At 44.0% G+C, this 23324-nt stretch overlaps 2 protein-coding genes across 8 annotated transcripts in view; both read right to left on the reverse strand.

Annotated features, from left to right (window-relative positions):
* The window catches only part of LOC106885881 (elongation of very long chain fatty acids protein 4-like), a 12084-nt gene extending 4165 nt beyond the window's left edge, over positions 1-7919 (reverse strand). Inside the window, exons 1-6 of one of the 6 annotated variants that reach the window (XM_014938399.1) lie at positions 7210-7919; positions 5309-5335; positions 5096-5143; positions 4363-4428; positions 1945-2132; positions 769-849 (exon numbers count right to left, since the gene is read on the reverse strand). In XM_014938399.1, coding sequence (XP_014793885.1) covers positions 769-849; positions 1945-2132; positions 4363-4420 — 327 coding nt within the window. In that variant the 5' untranslated portion in view covers positions 4421-4428; positions 5096-5143; positions 5309-5335; positions 7210-7919. Of the gene's footprint in view, positions 1-768; positions 850-1944; positions 2133-4362; positions 4429-5095; positions 5252-5279; positions 5460-6311; positions 6450-7209 lie in introns of those variants that run through there. The other 5 variants (XM_014938402.1, XM_014938401.1, XM_014938398.1 and 2 more) reach the window with 5 other exon arrangements.
* A 539-nt stretch (positions 7920-8458) lies between these two features.
* KCNA1 (potassium channel, voltage gated shaker related subfamily A, member 1) overlaps positions 8459-23324 on the reverse strand; it is a 100559-nt gene continuing 85693 nt past the window's right edge. Inside the window, exons 2-3 of one of the 2 annotated variants that reach the window (XR_001411525.1) lie at positions 13297-13452; positions 8459-12533 (exon numbers count right to left, since the gene is read on the reverse strand). Coding sequence is in view for 1 of the 2 variants with exons in the window: in XM_014938409.1 (XP_014793895.1) it covers positions 13450-13452 (3 nt within the window). In the remaining variant the exon portion in view is untranslated. Of the gene's footprint in view, positions 12534-13123; positions 13453-23324 lie in introns of those variants that run through there. The other variant, XM_014938409.1, reaches the window with a different exon arrangement.

The raw sequence follows: 23324 nt of genomic DNA on the forward strand, positions 1-23324 counted from the left end.
TTTTTTTTTTTTTTTTTTTTTTTTTTTTTTTTTTTTTTTTCCTTTGATCTTGAGGAGGAAAGGGATTTGGGATTGCTTTGGCTGGTCGGATGATTGGTTTGCTGAATTGCTTGCTCTTTGATGAGGCAAGGGCGAGCTGCTTAGAAACTGTTTCTAATGGCAATTATCTAAAAAACCTGAAAGGATAACATCCATGCTTGCATCAGTTAAAAGCCTGGTTGTATCTGGAAGCAAAGTAGAATAGGTCTGAATTCAAACAGAAAGAACTCATGCAGCATTTTGGGAAGCTGAAGCTGGTGGGACCCAGCTCCCTCTGTGACAACCAGCCAAGGGGTAGTTTTAGGCAAATCCCTGTGCTAAAAACAATGTTGAGTAAGACTGATGTCATGTAAAGCTGAGGAAATAAAAATTGGTTTTCTTGTTGATAGTGGTCACCCAGAATCCTTAGATAGTCAATGGAAAGGGTCACATCTATTTCAGAGGTATTTTGCAATATCTATACTAGACATCTATCTTCAGATGGTAGGATCACCCTCTCTCCAGTGCTCAAAGAGGGAACTCAGACAGTTATGTTGATTGTGATGATTAATTTATAGAGAACTAAAGCAAAGTGCAACTGTTGAAGCAGACAACGTAGTGAAATAGATTTACAAGGAACAAATTGGAGTACAAGCTTTCTTTGGCATGCAAATTGCTATTTATGAGCAAAACAATCTGCATACCCACGGGAGGAGCAGGGCCTAAGGCAAGTTTTGTATAGAACTGTACCCTCATTCCTAGTTCACTTCGGCTGTAATCCACTGGCTGGCACAGGTAGCTGTAGTTGTCCAAGATTGAAGTTACCAGAAACTGAAAAAAAAAAAAAAAAGAAAAGCAATAGAGATCCATTTTCTGTTCAACACCATCTGTTTCAAAAAGATGTGCATATTAATGCTAAGATAATAGGGTCTCAATCTAGTACTCACTGAGACAAAATCCCTGTCATTTATACAGCTGAGCAAATAGCAAAAACCTAAAACAAAGTACTTCAAATCCTTGTTGGAATCTGAAAACGAAAATTTGGTCTGGGCACATTTGTGGCTCTTTAGGTAATCACTGGAGTGCTCAAAAATGCTTCAGTAGGAATAACGAATTCTAGGCTTCAGAATCTCTCTGAAAAGCCACTGTTTTCCTTTGCAAAGATCCCATAATGTTTCATTTTGTCTGGTTGCATTTGCCTATTAATTGGAAAGTCAGAAACTGGACCAAGTAACCAGTATAACAACAACCAAGCACGGACAAGCAGTGGTCGTGCTTGGCCTCCGATCAAGTAGTATTTGCTCAAAAAAGTTGCAATTTGCCTTAGCTAAATGTAACAACTGTAAAACAAATAAACTAAAAGGTCAAATTTATTGACACCAGCATGTTTTTCAGACCTATTCAGTCATGTTACCTTGAAGAGTTTTCAGTGGCCTACATAAACTAGGGAAAGCCTTGTAGAACATACATTCTCTCTGCGTTGAGAACAAGCAGAAAACTATGTCATCAATGCCCTCAGCAGCAGGAAGCTGTGGTGTGCTTGGCACTTTTGGAGAGGACTAAGCCTGGAAAAGCAGTTCTCTTTCTCAGAGATGGGTCCCTCACCAGCCAGACCCAAGATGAAATGAGGACGTTCCACGTCCTCTGTACACTCTGTGTTTGTTGGGGAGATCTCAACTTTCAACTCATTCATTCGTGAACCTTTCAATGTCAATTTTATGAGTGAGAGGGAGATTGAGAAATGAGGTATGCTTTGGAAATAACGCTTTCAACTGGGCAATACTGCTTCTCCTGTGGCAAAACATAGACATGTCCAAGTCAGGTCCCACTCCCTTCACTAGAGTCCATCAGCAAAAGGTGTTGCAACGCCTCTGGTTTTCAAGCACTTGCCAGATGTTTTCCTAGGAGTCAATCCTGCCTCCTTACCTCATAAAACATGTAGCTTGATAATGTCATCATGGCTAGATTGTAGACAATCAGCAGGCCTCGCAACTTCAGTGGTTTCCGCTGTCGCATGTAGAAGGGCCCCAGTGCCACGACAAAGAGGTAGAAGGCAAAGAGAAGCGTGACTGGAAGCGGGGAGTGAACCAGGGGCCACGGGTCTGTCCTTGGATCTGAAAAGCAAAACACATAGCCAAAGGTGGCACATCCCATACGCTGTAGGGCAGATATATTTAATTAATTCCCTTCAGCATGCTCTCTGGCAAGAAGAAAACTGGTATCTCACGTGTCTGTACAAAGCAGTACCACAGTCCTCTTCCTACCCTGGAACTCCACGAACTAGACTCTGCTAAAAGGCTTCAGCACGACATTCGGGTTGGGACCATAGTACTAGAAGACTGCTCTGCTGGGCACCAGCCCTCTGCAGCACAGTAGTGACCAGACCTTTCTTGTCAGGACCTGGAGCCCTCACCACAGGCTGCCAAGACTGTCCCACACGTGGGTGAGACAAGTAGTTCAAGACACACGCAGGAGGGATGCACAGACCAAACCAAACAGTTCCTGGCTCTCCTGGAGTGTAAATCTTTAAAACTAAATAATAAAATTGTTTCAATAACCGGCTTTATTTCCTTCCTGCCCCACAGTGCTTGGGACAGCTGAAATTTTCCACCCCTTCATTTTCATATCTACCCAGAGGATCGACTATACTAAAAGCTTGCCATTTCACCAGAAGACGACAAAACACTTCTCCCTGCTAAAACTGCTCTTCAGTCCTACAGCAAAGGGAAGCTCAAGAAATTTTCTGTCATGCCACCTCCTCCTAATCCTGAAACCTCATCCCTGACACACAGAAAGGCAGGATACATTGTATCTGCAAGAACATCCCAGCTCCCATTCATGCCTTCCTCTCTTATTCCCATTGGGGTCACTGCTCTGCTAAGCTCCCTCAGCATCTCCCTTTGCTTCTGGACCTGCCAGCCCCAAGCCCTAAACCCCTCTCACTGTTCTAGCCCCAGGATCATTGCAGACGTCCTCTATTGAATTTTAGTCCTTCCTTGCTGGTGAGCCCATGGGACTAGGGGTATTTTTTTAAAAAATGCCATCCCTGTCCATATGACTGCTAATCTCCATCCAACCTAAACCTCCCAATTCTTTACTATTCCTGTTATGGGCTGTGTCAAGAATCATAGAATTGTTATGGTTGGATGAGACCTTTAAGATCATCAAGTCCAACTGTTAACTGCCAAGTTACCACAAAACCATGTCCCTCAACACTACATCTACACATCTTTTAAATACCTCCAGGGTTGGTGACTCAACCACTTCCCTGGGCAGCCTGTTCCAATGCTTGGCAACCTTTCAGTGAAGAAATTTTTCCTAATATCCATCCTAAATCTCTCCTGGCACAACTACAGGCCATTTCTTCTTGTCCTATCACCTGCTACTTGGGAAAAGAGACCAGCCCCGACCTCTCTACAACCTCCTTTCAGGGAGTTGGAGAGAGCGATAAGGTCTCCTCTGAGCCTGGTTTTCTCCAGGCTGAACAACCCCAGTTCCCTCAGCTGCTCCTCATAAGGCTTGTTCTCTAGACCCCTCACCAGTTTCGTCACCCTTCTCTGTTCAAAACTGAACACAGTACTCAAGGTGCAGCCTCACCAGTACAGGGGACAATCACTTCCCTGGTCCTCCTGACCACATTATTTCCAATACACACGAGGAGGTCTTTGATATTCCATTTCTGGATTTAACAGTCTGTCAGAAGTCCTGAACCCCAATTTAGACTCTCTTCTGAAATTCAAGCCCCAAAACAGCCGGAGCACTATGCCCTGTGTCCTTCTCCTGTCAAAGCCACCATGCGGTGCTGCCATTCTCCCTTCATGCTATTTTGTGGCTTTTCCTTACATCTGGGTATCCAACAGAGTCCTGTAGGACCAAACTGGACCTGCAGAACCTCTAGCTATTGAAGATCTGAAGTCTCTTAACTGCAAAATGTCAAACACTGAGGAGTGGTTTCTGTCAGTATTTCATTTGATAATAGGTTTTACTGGCATCACAAGGAGTTTAAAGCTCAATGTATTAACTCTTTGGTCTACTAAGCTTTCCCATGACACATGAATATACATTTTAAAAAATTCACTTTCTTTAGTATTCCAGACTTAACAGGCAATCGATTCTGAGCACATATTGCTCATCATCCTGCCAGAGTTCATTGTACATTGAACAGAAAGCTGCTGAAGTGTCCCTGAGATGTATTTCAGGACCTGAGGGAAGTTTGTGATCATGGAAAAGGAAAAGTGAAAATCTGCCTCGTGAAAAAAATGTGGGCTCAGACGAGGATCATGGTCCTTCTATGATCATGCAATTTATGTGGAAATTGCTATTTAAGACAGCATCTATACCCACCTCCATTTTCAAGAATCCATTTGTAGAATTCCTGAGTTTTCTGCCAAGTTGAAGCCATCACAAGTTCTGGAAATAAATTAAAATTAGCATCTCCAGGATCAGATTAACCCCATTTTTTCCTAGCCTTCATTTAGTCTTGAAAAGGAAGGCTCCTTAGACAAAGGCTCAGGACTACAGCTAACGAAAAGAAAATAGTTTGCTCTCTGTAGAAACTGAAATTTTGAACCAGGATTAAAGTCTTGTTTAAGAAAGGAAGGGAGAGAATCCCCCTGTAGTGATTAACTATTTAACTGCTCTTTCCAGATTTTGATATTTTGTTCAGGTTTCACCTCTAAAAATACTCTGAGTAGCTGCAAGCAAAACGCCAGAACCAGGAGCTCTGTGTACCACGTTGGGGAATCAACCACGTGGTATTTTTTTCTAAAGCAGTGTAGGCACAACATTCATGCAAGGACGCACACCAGGGGGTATAACTGCATCCTTCTGCGGGCATTCTTGGAGATTCGCAATGCTAGCAGGCAGTTTGGGATAAATTCAGTATTGCTGAAACTCCAAGAGATGTTAAGTGAGCTCTTCTGGTTATTTGGCTTTCTGAGGCTCAGATTATACAGTTTGTTTTGCTTTATTTGTATGTATTCTGTAATATAGTATATTATATTCTATATATATATTCTATTCTATATATATTCTATACTATTTTCTATAATATAGTATATTAAATTAGAATACTCACATATAAAACGATGCTCCTCCTCTTCCCTTTTTCCCTTTAGCATGGAGACCTTTCCAATGGCATTAGGAAGTTCACCTAGAAAACACTTTTCTGCAGTTACTTTCAACAGCTTCTATTATTTGCCTTGGGTCTCTCCGTTAGCAAATACGTAGCTACATACACCAGCTTCCTCCCAGTTTCGCTCCTCTTCCCTTCTTCCCTTTAGCACGGAGACCTCTCCAATGGCATTTGGAAGTTCACCTAGAAAACACTTTTCTGCAGTTACTTTCAACAGCTTCTATTATTTGCCTTGATTCTCTCCATTAGCAAATACATAGCTACATACACCAGCTTCCTCCCAGTTTCATCTCCTCCCAGTACTGAGAAAAGCACATTTTCTCCCCTATTCTCTCCATTAGCAAATACATAGCTACATACACCAGCTTCCTCCCAGTTTCATCTCCTCCCAGTACTGAGAAAAGCACATTTTCTCCCCTGATTTCTAATAGACTGCTGAGTGCAAGAGTACCCACTCCTCCTTTGGACCTGCCCCCTGCTCTCCTGTGGCCACTGGGCTCCTGCAGCAACACTCCTGTGTTTGTGCCTTATACAACAAGGAAAACTGTAGCCTTATATTAAGGCCTCTTACACTGATATAAATGTGTCTTAAGGAGCCTTATGAATATAAACAGTTTCTTAATTCCCAGACCACGTAGTTCTGCTGGAACTACAAATGCACAGAGCGTGCCTGGCACTGTTTACCAACTGTGCTTTTGACTTGGCACATCTGGATAAAATCTGTTCAAATTTTCAAGGCTTTCCTGCGTTCTGGTTGTACACAGATTCACTCCTGTGGAATGTAACAAGCAACACTACACCTCCCTGTCTGTAAACCTCACAGCCTGGCATGTGAGGCATGCAGATACACCTTGCGTGTGATACGGACTGCAGATACACAGAATCACCGAGTCTTCATGGTTGGAAGGGACCTTTGAGATCATCGAGTCCAACCTCAAAAAAAAAAACCACAAAAAACCCAAAAAACCCCCAAACCAAACCAAAAGAAACCACGTAGTTCTGCTGGAACTACAAATGCACAGAGCGTGCCTGGCACTGTTTACCAACTGTGCTTTTGACTTGGCACATCTGGATAAAATCTGTTCAAATTTTCAAGGCTTTCCTGCGTTCTGGTTGTACACAGATTCACTCCTGTGGAATGTAACAAGCAACACTACACCTCCCTGTCTGTAGACCTCACAGCCTGGCATGTGAGGCATGTAGATACACCTCGCATGTGATATGGACTGCAGGTACACAGAATCACAGAGTCTTCATGGTTGGAAGGGACCTTTGAGATCAACGAGTCCAACCTCAAAAAAAAAAAAACCACAAAAAACCCAAAAAAACCCCAAACCAAACCAAAAAAACCCACAGAGACAACCCAACAATCTCAGGCACTGGAGCATGCCCTGAAGGGCCATGTCTACGTGTTTCTTAAAATCCCTCCAAGGATGGTGACTCCACCACCTCCCTGAGCAGGCTCTTCCAGGGCCTGACCACCCTCTCAGGAAAGTCATTCTTCCCAGTATCTCATCTAAACCTCCCCTGCCCCAACTTTACACCATTTCCTCTGCTCCTGGCATTATTCCCTTGGGAGAAGAGGCCAACCCCCACCTCTCTCCACCCTCCTTTCAGGGAGTTGGAGAGGGCAATGAGGTCTCCCCTCAGCCTCCTCTTCTCCAAACTAACCATGCCCAGTTCCCTCAGCAGCACCTCTCTGCAGCACAGTGTCAGTGACAGAAACATACTTGCACAAGTTCTTCCCTTGCAGTCAATCACTGCAGCCAAATCCCTCTCCGCCGTGTTTCTCCGCCGCGCAGCCCGAGACCCTCAGCACAAGCAGGTCTCATACCCATCCTGACACACAGATACACGCCCTTGTAATCCGGGCAGAATCTGCCAGCAGGGAGATTAGTCAGTGATTATCAGCTGGCTCAGAGTCAATCCAGCAGGGATTTTGTACAGTTACATGCCCTCAAAACAATCCAGCTCGCTCCGCTCCACTCCTTTCGCTTCCCCCGAAACCCGTCAGCCTGTAATGGACGGGAAAACCCAAGAAGCAGGAACAGACTTACCCCAGCTGGCTTCTGACTTCCCTTTCTCCAGGGGTGTCCTCAGCATCCAGCCACTGCTCTTCTCCCTCCGGGCTGCGTGTGGCAGGCGGCTAAAGAAGAAGCTGCAGGAGCGCCGGGCGTTAAGCAGACGCCGTGCTTAGCTTTCTCCTCCCCGAGCCAGGGGAGAACATCTCCTGCTGGGTCTCACGGAGACGTGGTGGATCTTCACGCCTCTTAAGCACAAATTGGGAATCTCCCAGCGGTACCCACCGTAAACCTCCCCCCCCCCGCCCCGGGCGAGCCGCAGGCAGCGTGGTGTTGTCTCCTAACTTTGCTGGAGCGGAGGTTACATCACATACTCCTCCCCCTTCCCTCTCTCGCCTCTTCCCCACATGAATTATCAGATTAGGGGACTGGGAAGAGGAGGAAAACGAATGCGGAAGAGGGCTGGGATTCCACAGGAGTGAACTGCTGACCTTTGGTGTCACGCTCGGGAGCCTGGCCAAGGGGGAACCAGGCCAGCATTTCTTCTGCAGGTTTCTTCAGGGCATGCTGGGACAGCTTTTCAAAGAGTAAAAGACGAGGAATCGTGCCTGGGCAAGACCCTGGAAAACAGTCTGCTTGGAGCGCTCCTTCAGCCCATCCCAAGGGGCTGCCAACCAGCCTTTTGTGTGCTCAAAATAAGTCCCAACCACAAAATGAGGGAGCGGAGAACGGTGAGAACACCCATCCACTCACAGTCAGGGAAGGCAGAGCACACTCAGCTGGAGTCACCCCTTCATATCCAGCCTCTCTCCCTGGGGGAGTCACATTTACCGGTTTTAAAGATACATGAAAAAAAAAAAAAACAGAGGAGTTTGACAACGATACCAAATTTCCCTTTCCATGATCTCCAGCAATCGTATCAAGGAAAAATGCAGAGAGCCTTAGTCAGCAGTGGCTCAAGTCAGTGATTGCAGTGCGTGTGACTCAGTCCCATGTCGAGGTACCGATGCAGAACCAGCACCCTGACCCCATCCCACCAAGAAAAAGCACAAGGCCATGTGATGGGCTTGTCACCTGAGGACTTCCTGAGGCTTGGTCACCTGAGGACTACCTGCGCCTGGTGTGTAGATATGCAGAATCACAGAATCTTCTCGGTTGGAAGGGACCTTAAAGATCATCTTGTCCAACCATCAACCTAACTTTGACAAAAACAGACACCCGCTCAACAAACAAAAAGCAACACCATCACTAAACCATACCTCCCAGCACTACATCAACCTGTCTTTTGAACACCTCCAGGGATGGTGCCTCAACCACCTCCCTGGGCAGCCCTGTGCTCCCAGTGGGCACATTTTATCAGCAGAACTCTGAAAAAAGAGGGTGTAGACTTTGCATTTTGGGGGTGGGGGTCTCAGAAGGGCAACCCAGTTTAGGAGAAGGTTTGACTGACCTTTGGTGTCATACTGGGGTTCTATTTTGCTGATCCAGGTTGTTAGGTATAGGTTCAGGGAGACAATGACAGGGAACACACCACTTTTTGCAGAGCTTCCTACAAAGGCCCTTTCTCTAAGTTTGCAATTGCTCATTAACAAGCAGGTTTAATTTTTGAAGTTTTGGTGCCCAAATCCTTAAAAAGATTTGGTGATTTACCTGTGTGAATCAATGGAGGTAATAAAACAGACCAGCCCTTTCTATCTGTCTATTATGTGTAGATGGGGGTGTATTATATTACTCCTATCTGGGAACTTTAAGTAATGTTTGTTGAGCTATTTATACTGATGTATAAGACTTGGAATTACAGACACAATTTTTTCCATCAAAAATTCCATTTCCATCAAAGTTTTCCATCCGTTTCCATCCATTCACTTCAGTCGAGGTGAATTTTCACAAACACCTTTCACACGGGGCAAATTATTTTATTGCTCATGTAAACTGAAATTATAAAAAAAATAAGAATAATATCATGAAGCACAATTCATCTTTTAAAACCTGCCCTGTTCCTAAAGTATTCCCAGTGGTACCGTTGCAGATGTTCACTAGCACGGCTGGCAGATGGAGAGATGACATCAATAACGTGGTACTTTTACACTCCAAGAACGGGTGCCCTTTGATGGATGTGAGCACAACTGTGAGGGCAGCTCTGTGGGGACCACACACAAAAGCCTTTGGGGCTTTCAGTTGCAGCAAAAAACTCAGTAGAAAAAAAAAACCATCGCTCCTTCGCTGAAATAGTATTAGGGAGCTCTGAATGCAAACGTGAATTGGGTTTTTCATTCAGTGACTTGTCAAGAAAAAAGGGTGTTTCAGGAACATGGATTACAGCCCTTGTAATAAGCAGCTCAGTTACGTACAATATGTGACCGCTCAGACAAGTCAATCAGAGATTTAAAAGACTGCATATTCTAATTATTTTAAATTCTGGATGTGTCCTGGATATAACATGGGTGTTTGCTACAAAATCATTACCAATAACAAATACCAACAGGAAAAAAATTCTGACAGCTTCTAGACAACGCAGGTTTTGGTTTTTGGTCCTCTGATTGCTGTTCCTTCCAAAGAAAACTGCACTAAAAGCACAAATTAACAAAACAGACCTGTTTCAATACTTGAAAAAAACAAGGAGCAGTGGGCCATCTCCATCTGGATATCCAGGCTACATCATGGTGATGCTCTCAACACCAGAGTGGAGGTTTATCAGATATGGTATGTGTGCTTTGTTTTTCCTACCCACGCTTCACACAAAGGAGATGTACTGTATTACACGTCTAAAGTCCAAAACCTACTGGGTTCTAACCTCATCTCTTTTAGCAACGCTGTTTGTAGCTGTGAGCAATTCAACTAGCTCTCTTAGATCAAAATTACTTACCCACCTAAAAAGTTTCTTTTAATATAGATAAAATTGCTTGAAAGATGAGAACTGCTTCTTGCTATTAATCAAGCTGTTTCATCAAATTTAAGACCTATTTTTCACTTTTCTGATCTTTAAGCCATTAGTATGTTATTTCAGTCCAGGCCAAGTCCTATAGGGCAGGAAAGTCTCAGATCTGATATCGTATTTACATTCATTTCCACCGTGTTACAAAGGTATAAGCCACACTCATACAACAGCAATAAGCAACAACAAATCTGCCTGAAATAAAAAAAAAAGAAAAAAGACTAAGTTTACCAGTCAAGCAGACTGACTTTCTATATCAGCTTCTAAACTGCAGGGATGGATGGGGTGATAGTAAAAGCAGACCACAGACAAGATCTCTTCTGTAGCAGAACATGGCTTCAAGTGGTATCACCAGCCTGCTGAAATCAGCAAACCACCAAATAATAGCAGCAGGAATTTTAAGTTGGGTCTAAGAATGCCTGACTGGTTAAGGCACTACCACCTTAACCGCCAGCACATATTTAAAGATCAGAGGTGGCCAGCTACCTTCTAAAATTTGCATAGACCTGGCCCTTGGAAAACGTGAATGGTGTCAAAATCACTTCATCTGCAATTTAACTGAACCAAACCTCTCAAGTGTTTTATGCGTGCAGATATTCATATGAGTGTTTTATAGATATGCAGATATTTTAAATTACTTGTAACTTATGTATGAAACTTATGCGTGAAACTTATGCCACCTGAGCAGGAATAAAGCCCAAAGGAAGATGCACGCCACAAGTTTGCAGCATACATCTCAGGTGGAACTTTTGTGACCAGCTTCATGTAGCATGAAAGGTCCTGGATCTGGAGAAGGGCTTCAATAAGATGTAAATGTCAAAGCTGCGGATGCCACAGCACAGGAGGGAAGGTGAAAAAACCCAAGTCTTTCATTCAGCTCATACCTACAGCTGCACCCCTGCTAAACAAGGTCTACGCTTATGGAATAACATACCTCCTAGGGTTTGTACCTAAATAATATGAAGTTCAAGGACAGGATCAGATGGTCAACACTACCAGCAGATGAAGGACTGCCTCGCTCCTTGGCAAGACTGTCCTCCAAAGAAAGTTCTGAACTCCTGAAATGGCATCTTCATGAGCGTATTTGTTGAGGGAGGTCCATGTAATCTCCCTTACTTAATGCTCTTTAACAATCACATCAGCTTTCAATTGCTAACAACAGAAATAAATAACAGCTGTTTTTATGAGTATTCTCTCAACAATGGGTAACATAATAATAGGTGTTTTCACAGCAATAGAATTTCCTACAGAATAGCAATCGAATGACTCAGTTTGTTTTGCTAATATGCAATTACCAGCTCATATACGTTTCTGGAGAAATAGTGATTTCAGGTGACTATCAACCATCATTAAAAAACTCTGAAAACCTGACCAAACTTTTCAGTATATTTGGGTCTAGTCCACAAAGGTCTTGTGCATGAAAAATTCAAATTTATATCTATTTAGAGCGAACAGAAGCCCTTAAGACGCACAGTGAAGCAGTTGAAGGAAGAAGCTCCTTCTGGCACAGGAATTTTGTTTCTTGCCTGCCTCACTTCTACACCAAGCCACCCAATTGCACAGCCCTTGGAAGGTTTAGCACAGATTACAGGAAGAAAGGTTTTGGCAGAGGTACTGAGCAGCCTGTCTCTATGCATAGGACTGGAAGATGACAGCAGCTCTTGCGTAAATGATGGTCTTAAAACCCAGAATTTTAATTCTACCAGCATAGATTTTTCCATTTGTTATTCTGCATGTGATATATGAAGCATGTATCAGTGGTCTCAGAAAAGTCATTCAGCTTCTCTGTGCCTCAGTTTCCAAATCTGGACAAACAGAAGGCAAACTTGCCTATCTCATAGGAGTGTGGTGAAGGTGACCTTCAGCTTGTGTAGAGCTGTATCAGCCATATTCCACCCATTTGAGTGCAAGTTCTGCTTCTGGCTCTGAGGCTATTATCTCTGTGACCTTGGACAACTGATTTCAGATGGCAATCATCTTAAAAGATGCCTAAATTTAGGTGTTTACATATAGGTATCTACATCTGATTTAGCTTCTGTTGTACTTAGGAGACCTCTAAGGACTGATTCAGCTGCCCACTCATAAGAACATATTGACATTCAGGGTGCCCTAAGTTATCTCACCTGATCTGCTGATGCTCCTGCAGGTTCTGTGCCATATCTGTGAGCTCCACATGGATATCAGAGCTATCTTAAGGCATCTCCAGTGGCACCAGATACCTATGTATCAGCACCTAAATTAAGTCCTCTTTGCTTCTATATCCACCTCTTTGCTTCTATATCCACCTTTCGTCAATCTTACCTACTTACTTGACCAGTTCTTCGAGGTAAGAATCTTCTTACATGCTTTTGTGACCAAACCTCAGTGTTCGTTGTTGGTGCCTGAAGGAGTCCTGTCTCCAAAACTTCCCAAACAATTTCTAGGCCTAGAGAACTCAGAAAACTTTGACTTTCATCTCAAAATCTACTGACCATTCATCATGTCTTGAGTCAGTATTGTTTCAGACTTGGACTGTGGCTGGTGATGTGACTCGCACTAACTTACTATGAGGTATCCCAAATCAATGCATACACATATGAGCACAAACATACAAACACATGCCACTTGAGGGGTTACACACACACACATGAGTTTTTAGCTGCTAGGCCCAAAGGTCCTGTCACAACAGACAACTCCAATTAGCCAATAGGTGCCCCTTTTGACACGTGTGACCAAACTTCAGTGTTCGTTGTTGGTGCCTGAAGGAGTCCTGTCTCCAAAACTTCCCAAACAATTTCTAGGCCTAGAGAACTCAGAAAACTTTGACTTTCATCTCAAAATCTACTGACCATTCATCATGTCTTGAGTCAGTATTGTTTCAGACTTGGACTGTGGCTGGTGATGTGACTCGCACTAACTTACTATGAGGTATCCCAAATCAATGCATACACATATGAGCACAAACATACAAACACATGCCACTTGAGGGGTTACACACACACACACGAGTTTTTAGCTGCTAGGCCCAAAGGTCCTGTCACAACAGACAACTCCAATTAGCCAATAGGTGCCCCTTTTGACACGTGCACAGTCAAATATTTGGATCCAGTAAAGTATAAAAACATCCACACTCATAAGAGCTAATGTGTACATAAAGAGGCTTGCCTACAGTTAAAATTCCCCTCTTCAAGTTTGGTGTAAATACTCACAATGCATCAGCATTCCTCAGCCGGCGATAACTGAGACTCGAGAGGGTTGACTCAACCTGGCATTTGATCCTCCAGGTGTCTGCCTGAGCAGTGTCCCAGTTCAGGGGAGGTGCTGGTCACAGCTCACTATGATCCAGAAGAGCTCAAAGGGTCTCACTGCTTATAGGGTCCGAGATAATTGACTTTTGTCAGGCATTTTTCCACTCCAGCCCAACTGGGACGATGGGGTATTTTGGTACTTTCCACCAGTTGTGCAAGTCCACAGCTTGCTAGACCTTGGAGTTCTGCTATCACCTCCCTTTGGGCCATGATCCAGGTACAGATGTACCAGGCTGTCAGAGGGTGATTGATTGTCATTACTGTTTCCAAGCGATGGGGGAAGCAGGAGCCAGGCGTGTTAACGACCCGGTCCTTTGTCTTTTGCAATTCATGCCTGACTTCTCCTAGATTGATATGTGGCCCAGGGATGGGGAATTACACCAAGCATCACGTGGTTAGAGAGGTGGGAGGTGGATTGTGCCACCACACTGTCTGATCTGGAATGATGACCCCTGTTTCGTGCTTTCCTATCCAGAATCAAGGGAATACAAAACCTTTATAAACCTCCCTCTTTTTAATACTTGAATGTTTCGGTTCTTTTGAGAACTTTCCTCTTCCATTTCTCTTCCACACAAAACCACCAACAGCACTGAACTGAGAAATTAATTCTGACCAGCTGTTCCTTTCGAAGGGAAAGTACATAATATAATAGTACTTGCCCCACTGCCACTCGAGAAGAGATTCTTAAAATTGAAGGGAAAGCACATAATATAATAGTACTTGCCACTGAGCATCCACTGCCACTCGAGAAGAGATTCTTAAAATTTTTCTGCCTGTACCCTGCCTTCTGATATTGCTCCACTACGTGCACGTAGCTGATCAAACATGCCAGTCGTACTAGATGCTACTTCAGAGGCTGATGAGAGGTATAAAAGGTGCACAGATTTTGTGCAGGCCACCTACAAATGACTGGGGTTCCCACTACAGGAAAGAGGAAATAATACTGGCATTAGAAACAAATAACGTGTATTCTAGTTTTGAAATCAGATGCTCTGAATTACCACACCAACATCTGCCAGCCTGACGGGGATTCGGAGAGTCTAAGACACCTCTCCTTCTTCTTGTTCACCTGGCAGATACCCAAAACATCTTCCCTTTGCAAAGATATCTCCATCAAATGAGTCTTACCTAAATCTCTCTGTGATGCCACCATGCTTCCATCCCTTTCTGTTTCAGCTCTAAGCTCTACACGTCGATAAACCTCCTCACAGAAATCACTGTGGCAACTGTCTCACCCCTTCTCATCTTCAAATTTTTCACTTTCATAATATCTGCAAATTGCTGGCATGTGGTGGTCAACAGGCAACCGCCAAACCAGGATGTCTTCTTAACTCTCAGCACTTTACTTTCCATTTCCATTTTGCCTACTCCTACCTTTATCCTGCCCATTTCTGCAGAGGATTTGATCGTGTCTAGCATGCATATTGCAAGCTCTGCAGGGTCCAATTCCTCATGCGGTGACTACCAAAATACTTATAGTAGCAATAAAAATTGAGGATGCAAAATCCTCTTTCCTCCTTTAATGATCTGGTACATCTGCTCCCAGTGTTCTGGAAGCCAAATAGAGCAGATATTTATAGGAGCCAGAAAAGGAATAAGTCAACTTTCCAACTTCTAATGGTGGATTGTGTAGCCAATAGGTAGTACATAGTGTTCTGATCCCTGTCCTTCCAATGCAATTACTGTTTGGAAAAGAGCAGACACCTTCCTGAAATTGCCTTATATTTACAATAGCAAAAAAAGAATCCGTTTTGCTATTGCCCATCCTTAATCTCCGTCTATGTGGAATAAAAGACTTTGCCTTGAGTTAATATAACTCATAACAAATGGCACAGTGACATGAAATCCCTATTGAGGCAACATACCTTCCTTCCAACCGAAGGAGTGGCAACTTCCTTACTGGAAAGGGCTTTGGCTGGATTCCATATACTGCTCTCACAGCAATGAAAAGAAAAGAAAAAAAAAAGGATTTTTTTTGAAATTTATTGCAGAAAAAGGATGCAGTTGTGACTCCAGTTCTGGTAGACTCCTTAGGCTAGAGGTGAATCCATCAGTAACTAACCAGGCCATATGCAGTCAAACAGCTGCAGAGCTGCATCGTAAAAGTGATGTGAATCCTCTGTGACTCCCTGAGGTGCTCTGAAGCTTAATTACTGTTTACATATGCTTGGAGACCTTCGTAAAGATAAAAGAGGATACGTCCACGGGAAGCATCATTAACGTCACTGTTGCTGCTGGCTAGTATAGTCCTCATCAAGGTGACAACAAATTAGCCAGAGTAACATGCAGGAATTCTCTCTTCTCCTGCTGCAGCATGCAGACATGGGAAACCTCCTGCTTTCCATTCCATAGCATCACATAGTAGGGAAAGCTAACCTAGTCTACAGTCACAGCTCTTGTCATATTTACAGGCTATCGGCCAAATCCTGAGCGATGACATGGATTGGCCATCCTGCTTTGGTAGCTCGGTATACCTCAAACTGCAATATACTTTAGCCTTCCTTCCTATTTTAACTACTCCAAGAAATTTTTAACTGGTCCAGTCAGGATTGTACAGGGTCCTGGGCTTGCAGTTTTGTCCTTGCTGCCCTCCAGTGTTTTGGGACAATTTTCCATACACCCGTATAGGAAAAACACTCTTAACGATAGCATATACTCCTAATTGGAAGTCAACACACTGCCCTCCTGAGAGGAAAATGCTGGTCTCTGCCACAGGAGATACAAGGCAATCCAAAGCAGATGCTGACGTTGGAAAGAAAGACTATTTCTGAGCATGCAGATCACACACCTCTGTCTCACGTGTTTGTTAAAAAAAATGGATGGTGTACAACTTGTTCCCTTCATGCCTAACATATCAGGGAAGCCTTTCTGTCATGAGGAGATTCAGATAATTAAAACATTAAATAATGACTGTATGGTTAGCAATCCCAAACTAATGATATAAAGAAAGCAGAAAGAAAAAAAAAAAGGATCTGTTTTTGCAAAAAATGTTCATGTGGCTCATGGATTTCCTTAAGACTAAAGAGACTGTGCACTCAAACTAGAATAATATGCTGAGGCCCAGGTTAATACTTCCATCTCTATACTAAGTAGGTAAGGCAGAAGCACAGATTTAAAGGTTTCCTGCTGCTCCCTGCAAAAGCATAGCCAGAGGTATGCATTTAGGACTCTGATAGTGAAGGCATGTCTCCAGCACAACTAGTCATCAGGCCTGGAGAAGAGGAGGCTCCGGGGAGACCTAATAGCGGCCTTCCAGTACCTGAAGGGAGCCTACAGGAAGGCTGGGGAGAGCCTGTTTAGAAAGGCCTGCAGTGACAGGACGAGGGGCAATGGCTTCAAGCTGGAGGGGAACAGATTTAGACTGGAGATTAGAAGGGGGTTCTTTACTGTGAGGGTGGTGGAGCACTGGAACAGGTTGCCCAGGGAGGTGGTTGAGGCCCCTTCCCTGGAGATATTCAAGGTGAGGCTCGACGAGGCCCTGGGCAACCTGGTCTAGTTGGGGGTGTCCCTGCTGACTGCGGGGGGGTCGGACTAGATGGCCTTTGGAGGTCCCTTCCGGCCTGGGCAATTCTATGATTCTATGATTCTATGGTTTGTGCAGTGCCATAACTGCCCTCTAATAACTCATCAGTAGGTCCCTCCCACCTCACTTAACAAATAAATTCGCTTGGGGATTTCACAGCCTCGTCTGCCCAGCCCTGTTCTCCAGGAGTAACGGCTCAGCCAAAGAACAGCTGCCACAGTAAAAGGTGACGAGTGAAGGGCCTAATGTGACATCTAAGTGCTCGCAGTCGTACTCCAGGAAGCTGGCAACACAGCAAGAGGATTCTCCCTACCGGTGGAGGGGAGGCAAGAAGGCTCCCACCCCCATGGGAGGCACTGATTAGTCATAAGGAGGATGGACCTAAATTAATAGAATAACCCGCCCCTCTGCAGCATCAGGGAATCAATTCTGTTGGGTCCCTTATACACCAGTTAAATGGATTATCAGGGATATCATGTAGATCTCAGGCAAACATTCATTCCCAGTGAGCTACTTGGAAGTCAGCCATAGATGCCAGGGCTCAGTTGTGGACTAGGGACTGATGCCAGTTACTTTATTAGCTGAACATTTTTTTTTTTTTTTTGCCATGTAGCCATGAGCCTTCATTCATGCCTCAGCCATGAGAGTCTCTCCTTCTGTACTGGGCAACATTAAGCAGCTGGATCTGCTGCAAAAACACTCTCTTTAAAAAGTTGGTGGGAGTTGGCTTAGCAATAATGGCAGGATGCCCGGCAACTGGGCTATTGGGCTAAGTGAAGGAAGTTTTTATATCATAACCAGGTACTACTTAATAGTATGGTAGGGCTTTTCCCTTTTTCCACAGAATTTCCTGAACTGGATGTGAGTTCTAGTAGATCACTGGATTTCATCTCACCGGACAGCAACTGAAGACCTTGAACTTGTCTTCAAACACAGCAACAAACAGTAACACAAAGAACAATTGTTTCCAAGCTCGTGCCTTCAGGTCACTAGAATTTCACTGTGGATCACGAGTGGGAAAGTTTGAGAAACGTGGTGCTCTCTTGGACAGCAACTGAAGACGTTGAACTTGTCTTCAAACATAGCAAAAAGAGCAATTGTTTCCAAGCTCGTGCCTTCGGGTCACTAGAATTTCACTGTGGATCACGAGTGGGAAAGTTTGAGAAACGTGGTGCTCTCTGTACCGAAGTGGTACAACTCACACATCCCCTGGACAGGATGGAGGAGCATAACAAGAAAAATCAAAAAAAAGCAATAAATGAGTGCATGAAAGGATGAGCAGGTTCTTTTTTACTCTACCTGACAAACTTCAACAACACAGATACCTCCTCCCCTGCCTGAGCGGAGATAAGAGGATCTGAAGAAATTTAAGCACAAGAGCATGCATCTTACAGTAACGTATTCACTTCCAAATATGATGCTCTGACTTGAAAGCCTACCTCAACAGGATTTTACCCTCTTCTACCACCACTTCTTCCATAGCCTGTGGTCACACAGAGATTGTGCTTACACATCCCCTCAGTCACCTCTCTTCCAGAATGACCTTTTCCAGTCTGCTTAAGCTTTCCTCCCCAGCTCTTTATTCCCCAAATATATAGCATTTCAATCGTTCTCTTCTGAAGCCTCTCAAATTTTCCCACTTCACTGAAATGCAGTGACCAGTGATGAATCCCTTTGTCCAATAAAAAACACCTAAGTGGAAAAAAGAGCGGAATAGTTTATCTAACTTTAATCTCTTCTGACACTCTTCACTTTTTTTAACGTATAGTACCCCTATCAACAATATTTAATAAACCATTAACTCCCTGAAAAATGTAGTAAAATGCTGAGATTGAGGCATGCACCAGCATTTGGAGACCCTAGATCCTGATTGTACCATGTCAGTCCAGTTCACTGCCCCACAGCCCACAGCTCTGAGTTACTCCTAGGTGACCAGGGCTGTGTTTATCTTTACCCTTTCTCTGGTATCACTCCTATAAAACAGGGATAACTTCTTTACAGGCAACCCACAAGCCTTGCTCACTAACATTTATGGAGTATTTTGAGATCCTTCCACGTAGAGACACTGTTTAACAACCACTGGCCTTGTTACCACCAGTGTTTAACATATGCAGGTATTCCTATCTCTGTTCTACCAAGCAGACATCATTTCCCCCCCCACTCCCAATCTTCTTTGGGTTTCATTATCACTTACAGACATTATTTTCCCCCCATTCCCAATCTTCTTTGGGTTTCATTATCACTTTCCACTTGATACTATCCAAGAACCATTACCTTCACATCCTCCAAATCATCCCTCTTTCTGCTCTTCACCTGCAGTTCTCAGCTCCTTTTGAACACAAAATTGAGAAGAGAGAAGGCAGTGGAAACGGTACAGAAGCCCATCCTTGGGAGGTATAAATTCACATCATGCTTATCTCAGAAGTGAAGCTACGTTTAGAGGGTATTGTTCTCAATATTCGTGAAAATTTGTAATTCTCAAAAAATCAGACAAGCCACCAAAGAACCCTCTGGAAGTTGATTCATCACTGTATTCTCAATATTGGTGAAAATTTGTAATTCTCAAAAAAGCCCAAGACAAGCCACCGAAGAACCCTCTGGAAGTTGATTCATCACTGTCTTGTACTTTGGGCAAGACATAAAGTGTTAAATGCTGCCAGATCAGACTGGCAGGATGGGATGCTCCTTTCCAAGGCCTAAAAGGAGGATGCTGCTGGACAGCTAACACCTTCAAATTTGTCAGGGAGATAATACCAACCAGGCAATGGCTGGGTTTTGAGATGTACTGTCATAGCCCTGTGCATGCACAGACCTGGCACAGAAAAAGAAGTGCTAAGGCTTGTGCCACAGAAGATACAGAGGGGCAGGGTTGTAACCTGCCAGACTCACAGGGAGGGATGCATTCCACCCACTCCAGATAGTGCAAATAACCCTGGAAATTGCACAAAGAGTAGGACTATACACCATGTACTTTTCTCTTTTTTTTTTTTTTTACAAGCTAGTGCAAATAGCCCTTAAAATTGAGCAAGATCAGGACTATACACCATGTACTTTTCTCCTTTTTTTTTTTTTTTTTTGTCTTGTACTTTGGGCAAGACATAAAGTGTTAAATGCTGCCAGATCAGACTGGCAGGATGGGATGCTCCTTTCCAAGGCCTAAAAGGAGGATGCTGCTGGACAGCTAACACCTTCAAATTTGTCAGGGAGATAATACCAACCAGGCAATGGCTGGGTTTTGAGATGTACTGTCATAGCCCTGTGCATGCACAGACCTGGCACAGAAAAAGAAGTGCTAAGGCTTGTGCCACAGAAGATACAGAGGGGCAGGGTTGTAACCTGCCAGACTCACAGGGAGGGATGCATTCCACCCACTCAAGCTAGTGCAAATAGCCCTTAAAATTGAGCAAGATCAGGACTATACACCATGTACTTTTCTCCTTTTTTTTTTTTTTTTTAAACCTACTTTACTTTCTTATTGTGGTTTTCAGATTACCAGAAAATTGTCACTGACACCCCCTGAACTCTGCAGAATTTCGATTTCCCACAAGTGAGAAAACTAGCAGGCCAAATCTATAAACAGAAAGCATTATGCAATTTATTAAGACTGCAATAAGAACCATCAGGAGCGGGGATAGAACCTAATATATATGTTTTTATTTCTACCACTAGAGGCCTGTAATGTGCTGTGCATTTGGCAAAATCCATATTATCTGTCAGTGGCACAGCAGGACTGTGGGTACAAATTTGCATAATGTTTTTAAAGAAGTTTCTACATATTTAATTTCAGCTTCCAAAGACAACTCTCTGCCAATGACAGAACAAGTTCAAATAAGTGGTTTAATATGATCATAAGCAAGGACATATTTATGCACATGTCAAATAGGACATTATTTATGCACATGAGAAACTTTCCTCAGCTCTGTTTAAAACTCAAGGACTGATCCCTTGTGTAATATTGCTCAGATTGGAACCTACTGCACAGACATCCAGCCAGTTAATTTCAAGTTAGGAATAAATAAAAATTTAGGAATAAATCTTCACATCTAGTATATTTGTGCATTTGTACTGAAGGTACAGCATGTCTGGCATCTTTACTGTGGTTGGTAGTCTGAAAAAAGTACCTTGCCAATGCATGAAGGCTATACTTAATGCTATTAGAGAAATATTTTTTTTTCTTCTAAAATAGTCATAAGAGATGGGTATCTCCAAAAAAATAGAGCTCTTTACAATGTTTGGGTGGGGATTTTTGTCACGGTGATTTGGCCGTTTGATCACTCTGCTTTGCTCTGATAGGGAAAATAGAGCTCTTTACAATGTTTGGGTGGGTTTTTTTGTCACGGTGATTTGGCTGTTTGATCACTCTGCTTTGCTCTGATAGGGAAAAATTTTCTTCGGGTATAAATAATTTTTTTTTTCTTTGGATTTCAGGGGAACCACTGAGATCTCAGTCTGTAACTGAATCTTTGTTGGTGAAAACAAAACGAGCTCTCAGCCTGGTGGTTTTCTATGGCTGACATTCTCCAGGCTGCCACTGACATTTCACCATATTCATTTCAGAGCTCCTGCTTCGTATTGAAGAGCATATTTCAACCCTGTATCTTCTGTGATTCTCTAATATTTCTTCACATGTTTCGCTGGAAGCATTTGCAGAGGAAGGTGAGAAATGGCAGCAAAAATTGATTCCTAAAGGTAAGATTCACCTCACCTAAGTTTACCCACCTGGAAGCTAGATGTCTTCAGCAAACCCACAGCCAGGGGAGACATAGGAGGGTTACTAGGAGGTGAGTCACCGTGCCTATCTGTCAGATCTACCATAGGGCAGCATGAATCACCCATTAGCAGTGCCTAGCTTTTTTACTAACAAAACAAAGAGCCTAGACAATTAACTCAGACTTAATGCCTAAGTATTAGACAGTTCAAGGCAGGCAAAACGTCCCTTTTGCTGCCTCTAGTCTTGTATATCAACAGCAGAACCGAAAATATGCAGGTCTGAAGGTCTCTGCGCAGTGATTTCTCCTCTGTGGGACCTAAGGCAAAGCAAGCAAAGTCTAGTGTAAAGAAGTGGAGCAGCTTTGATTTGCTGGTGCTTCCTCCCCCACTTCTGGGGGTGTGAATGACTACACAAAACATGGGAGAGTCAGACCTGCCCACAGCCCCTAGGCCAGCCCTCTAACAGAGGACTGAACACACAGCAAAAAGGCACCACTTTGAGACCCCCACTGCAGTGCTGTGTTCCTCTGCTCTCCCCACATGTGCCACTGCCACCATCCCCTTCACCCCCCGCCTCTGAACAGAGAATCAGGGATCACAGCAGAGTCTGAGAGCAGAAAAGCGGTGAGAAAGCAAAAGGAGGGGGAGTTTGGGAGGTGGAAGCGCCTCCCTTGCCACCCAAGCCAAAGCCTGAAGGTGACTCATCCTCCTCTGCACCAGCTCCTGTGATGGGGAGCTTCACGGGCCGTTCTTCCCTTCCTTTCCCTCCCTCCCCTAAGCAGAGATCCAAAAAATGATCCAAAAAGTCCTCCTTCTCCCTGTGAATGACTCCCCTCGCAGCCCTTCCCCAGGGGTGAGCTTTTCTGCTTGGTCAGAGGTGTATCTAAGTCCTGTTATTATGCCTTGCTCCAGGCACCCTGCGAGCCTGGAGGCATTTTCTGCAGAAGAGCAGACGCCGCTTGGTGGAATTCACATTCCAAATCAGGTTTCTCAGCAGATACAAACTGATGTGGCTCCAGAGAAAAAGATGACCCTCAACAACACTTCCTGGGTCACTTGAGCGCAAAATGCCCCTGTAAAAGGCTTTGGGAGCAGACCAGTTTGAAGCGGGTGCAGCTTTGCTGCTGCTTTTTGAAACTGTGCTGCTTCTAATTCACACCAGCACGGGAAAGCTCGATCACAGCCTCATTGCGCACTTCAGCGCAGAGCAAATCCCAGCTTCCTACACACTGAAAAGGAGGTGTCTTCTAAAATTAAACGTCATATTCCAGTCGGCATTGCAACGCGCGGAATTTTCATATTGAAATGTGGCACATCGAAGAGCTGATAAACAAATCCTCGGGGCTGCAGCTTCCAACGGGAGAATGCAGCAAAGCAGAATTATGCTGCCTTCACCCAGCTGCACATTTGGTGCAGTAACTCCAGGGAGCAGAGAGCGTCTCAGCCTCGGTGTCCCTGGCACAGTTGTGTATTTACTTGTTCTGACAATGCAGAAGAGCCAGAGGACTCGGTGACCCTGAGAAGCTAATCAGCCTCTAACTCCAGGAAATTCTCACCGTAAGGAGCCAACATTCCCTTTCTGGGGGTTGCTAAAGAACACAGGCACCACTGGAGTCATCGGGGAAGGCTCCCTTTCTCAAGATTACATCAGTAAGCCGGCGCAAACATTGCAAAAAAAAATTAAAAAAAATAGGTG

Source organism: Calidris pugnax, unplaced genomic scaffold (assembly GCF_001431845.1).
Source record: "Calidris pugnax isolate Ruff unplaced genomic scaffold, ASM143184v1 scaffold47, whole genome shotgun sequence".
Taxonomy (NCBI): domain Eukaryota; kingdom Metazoa; phylum Chordata; class Aves; order Charadriiformes; family Scolopacidae; genus Calidris; species Calidris pugnax.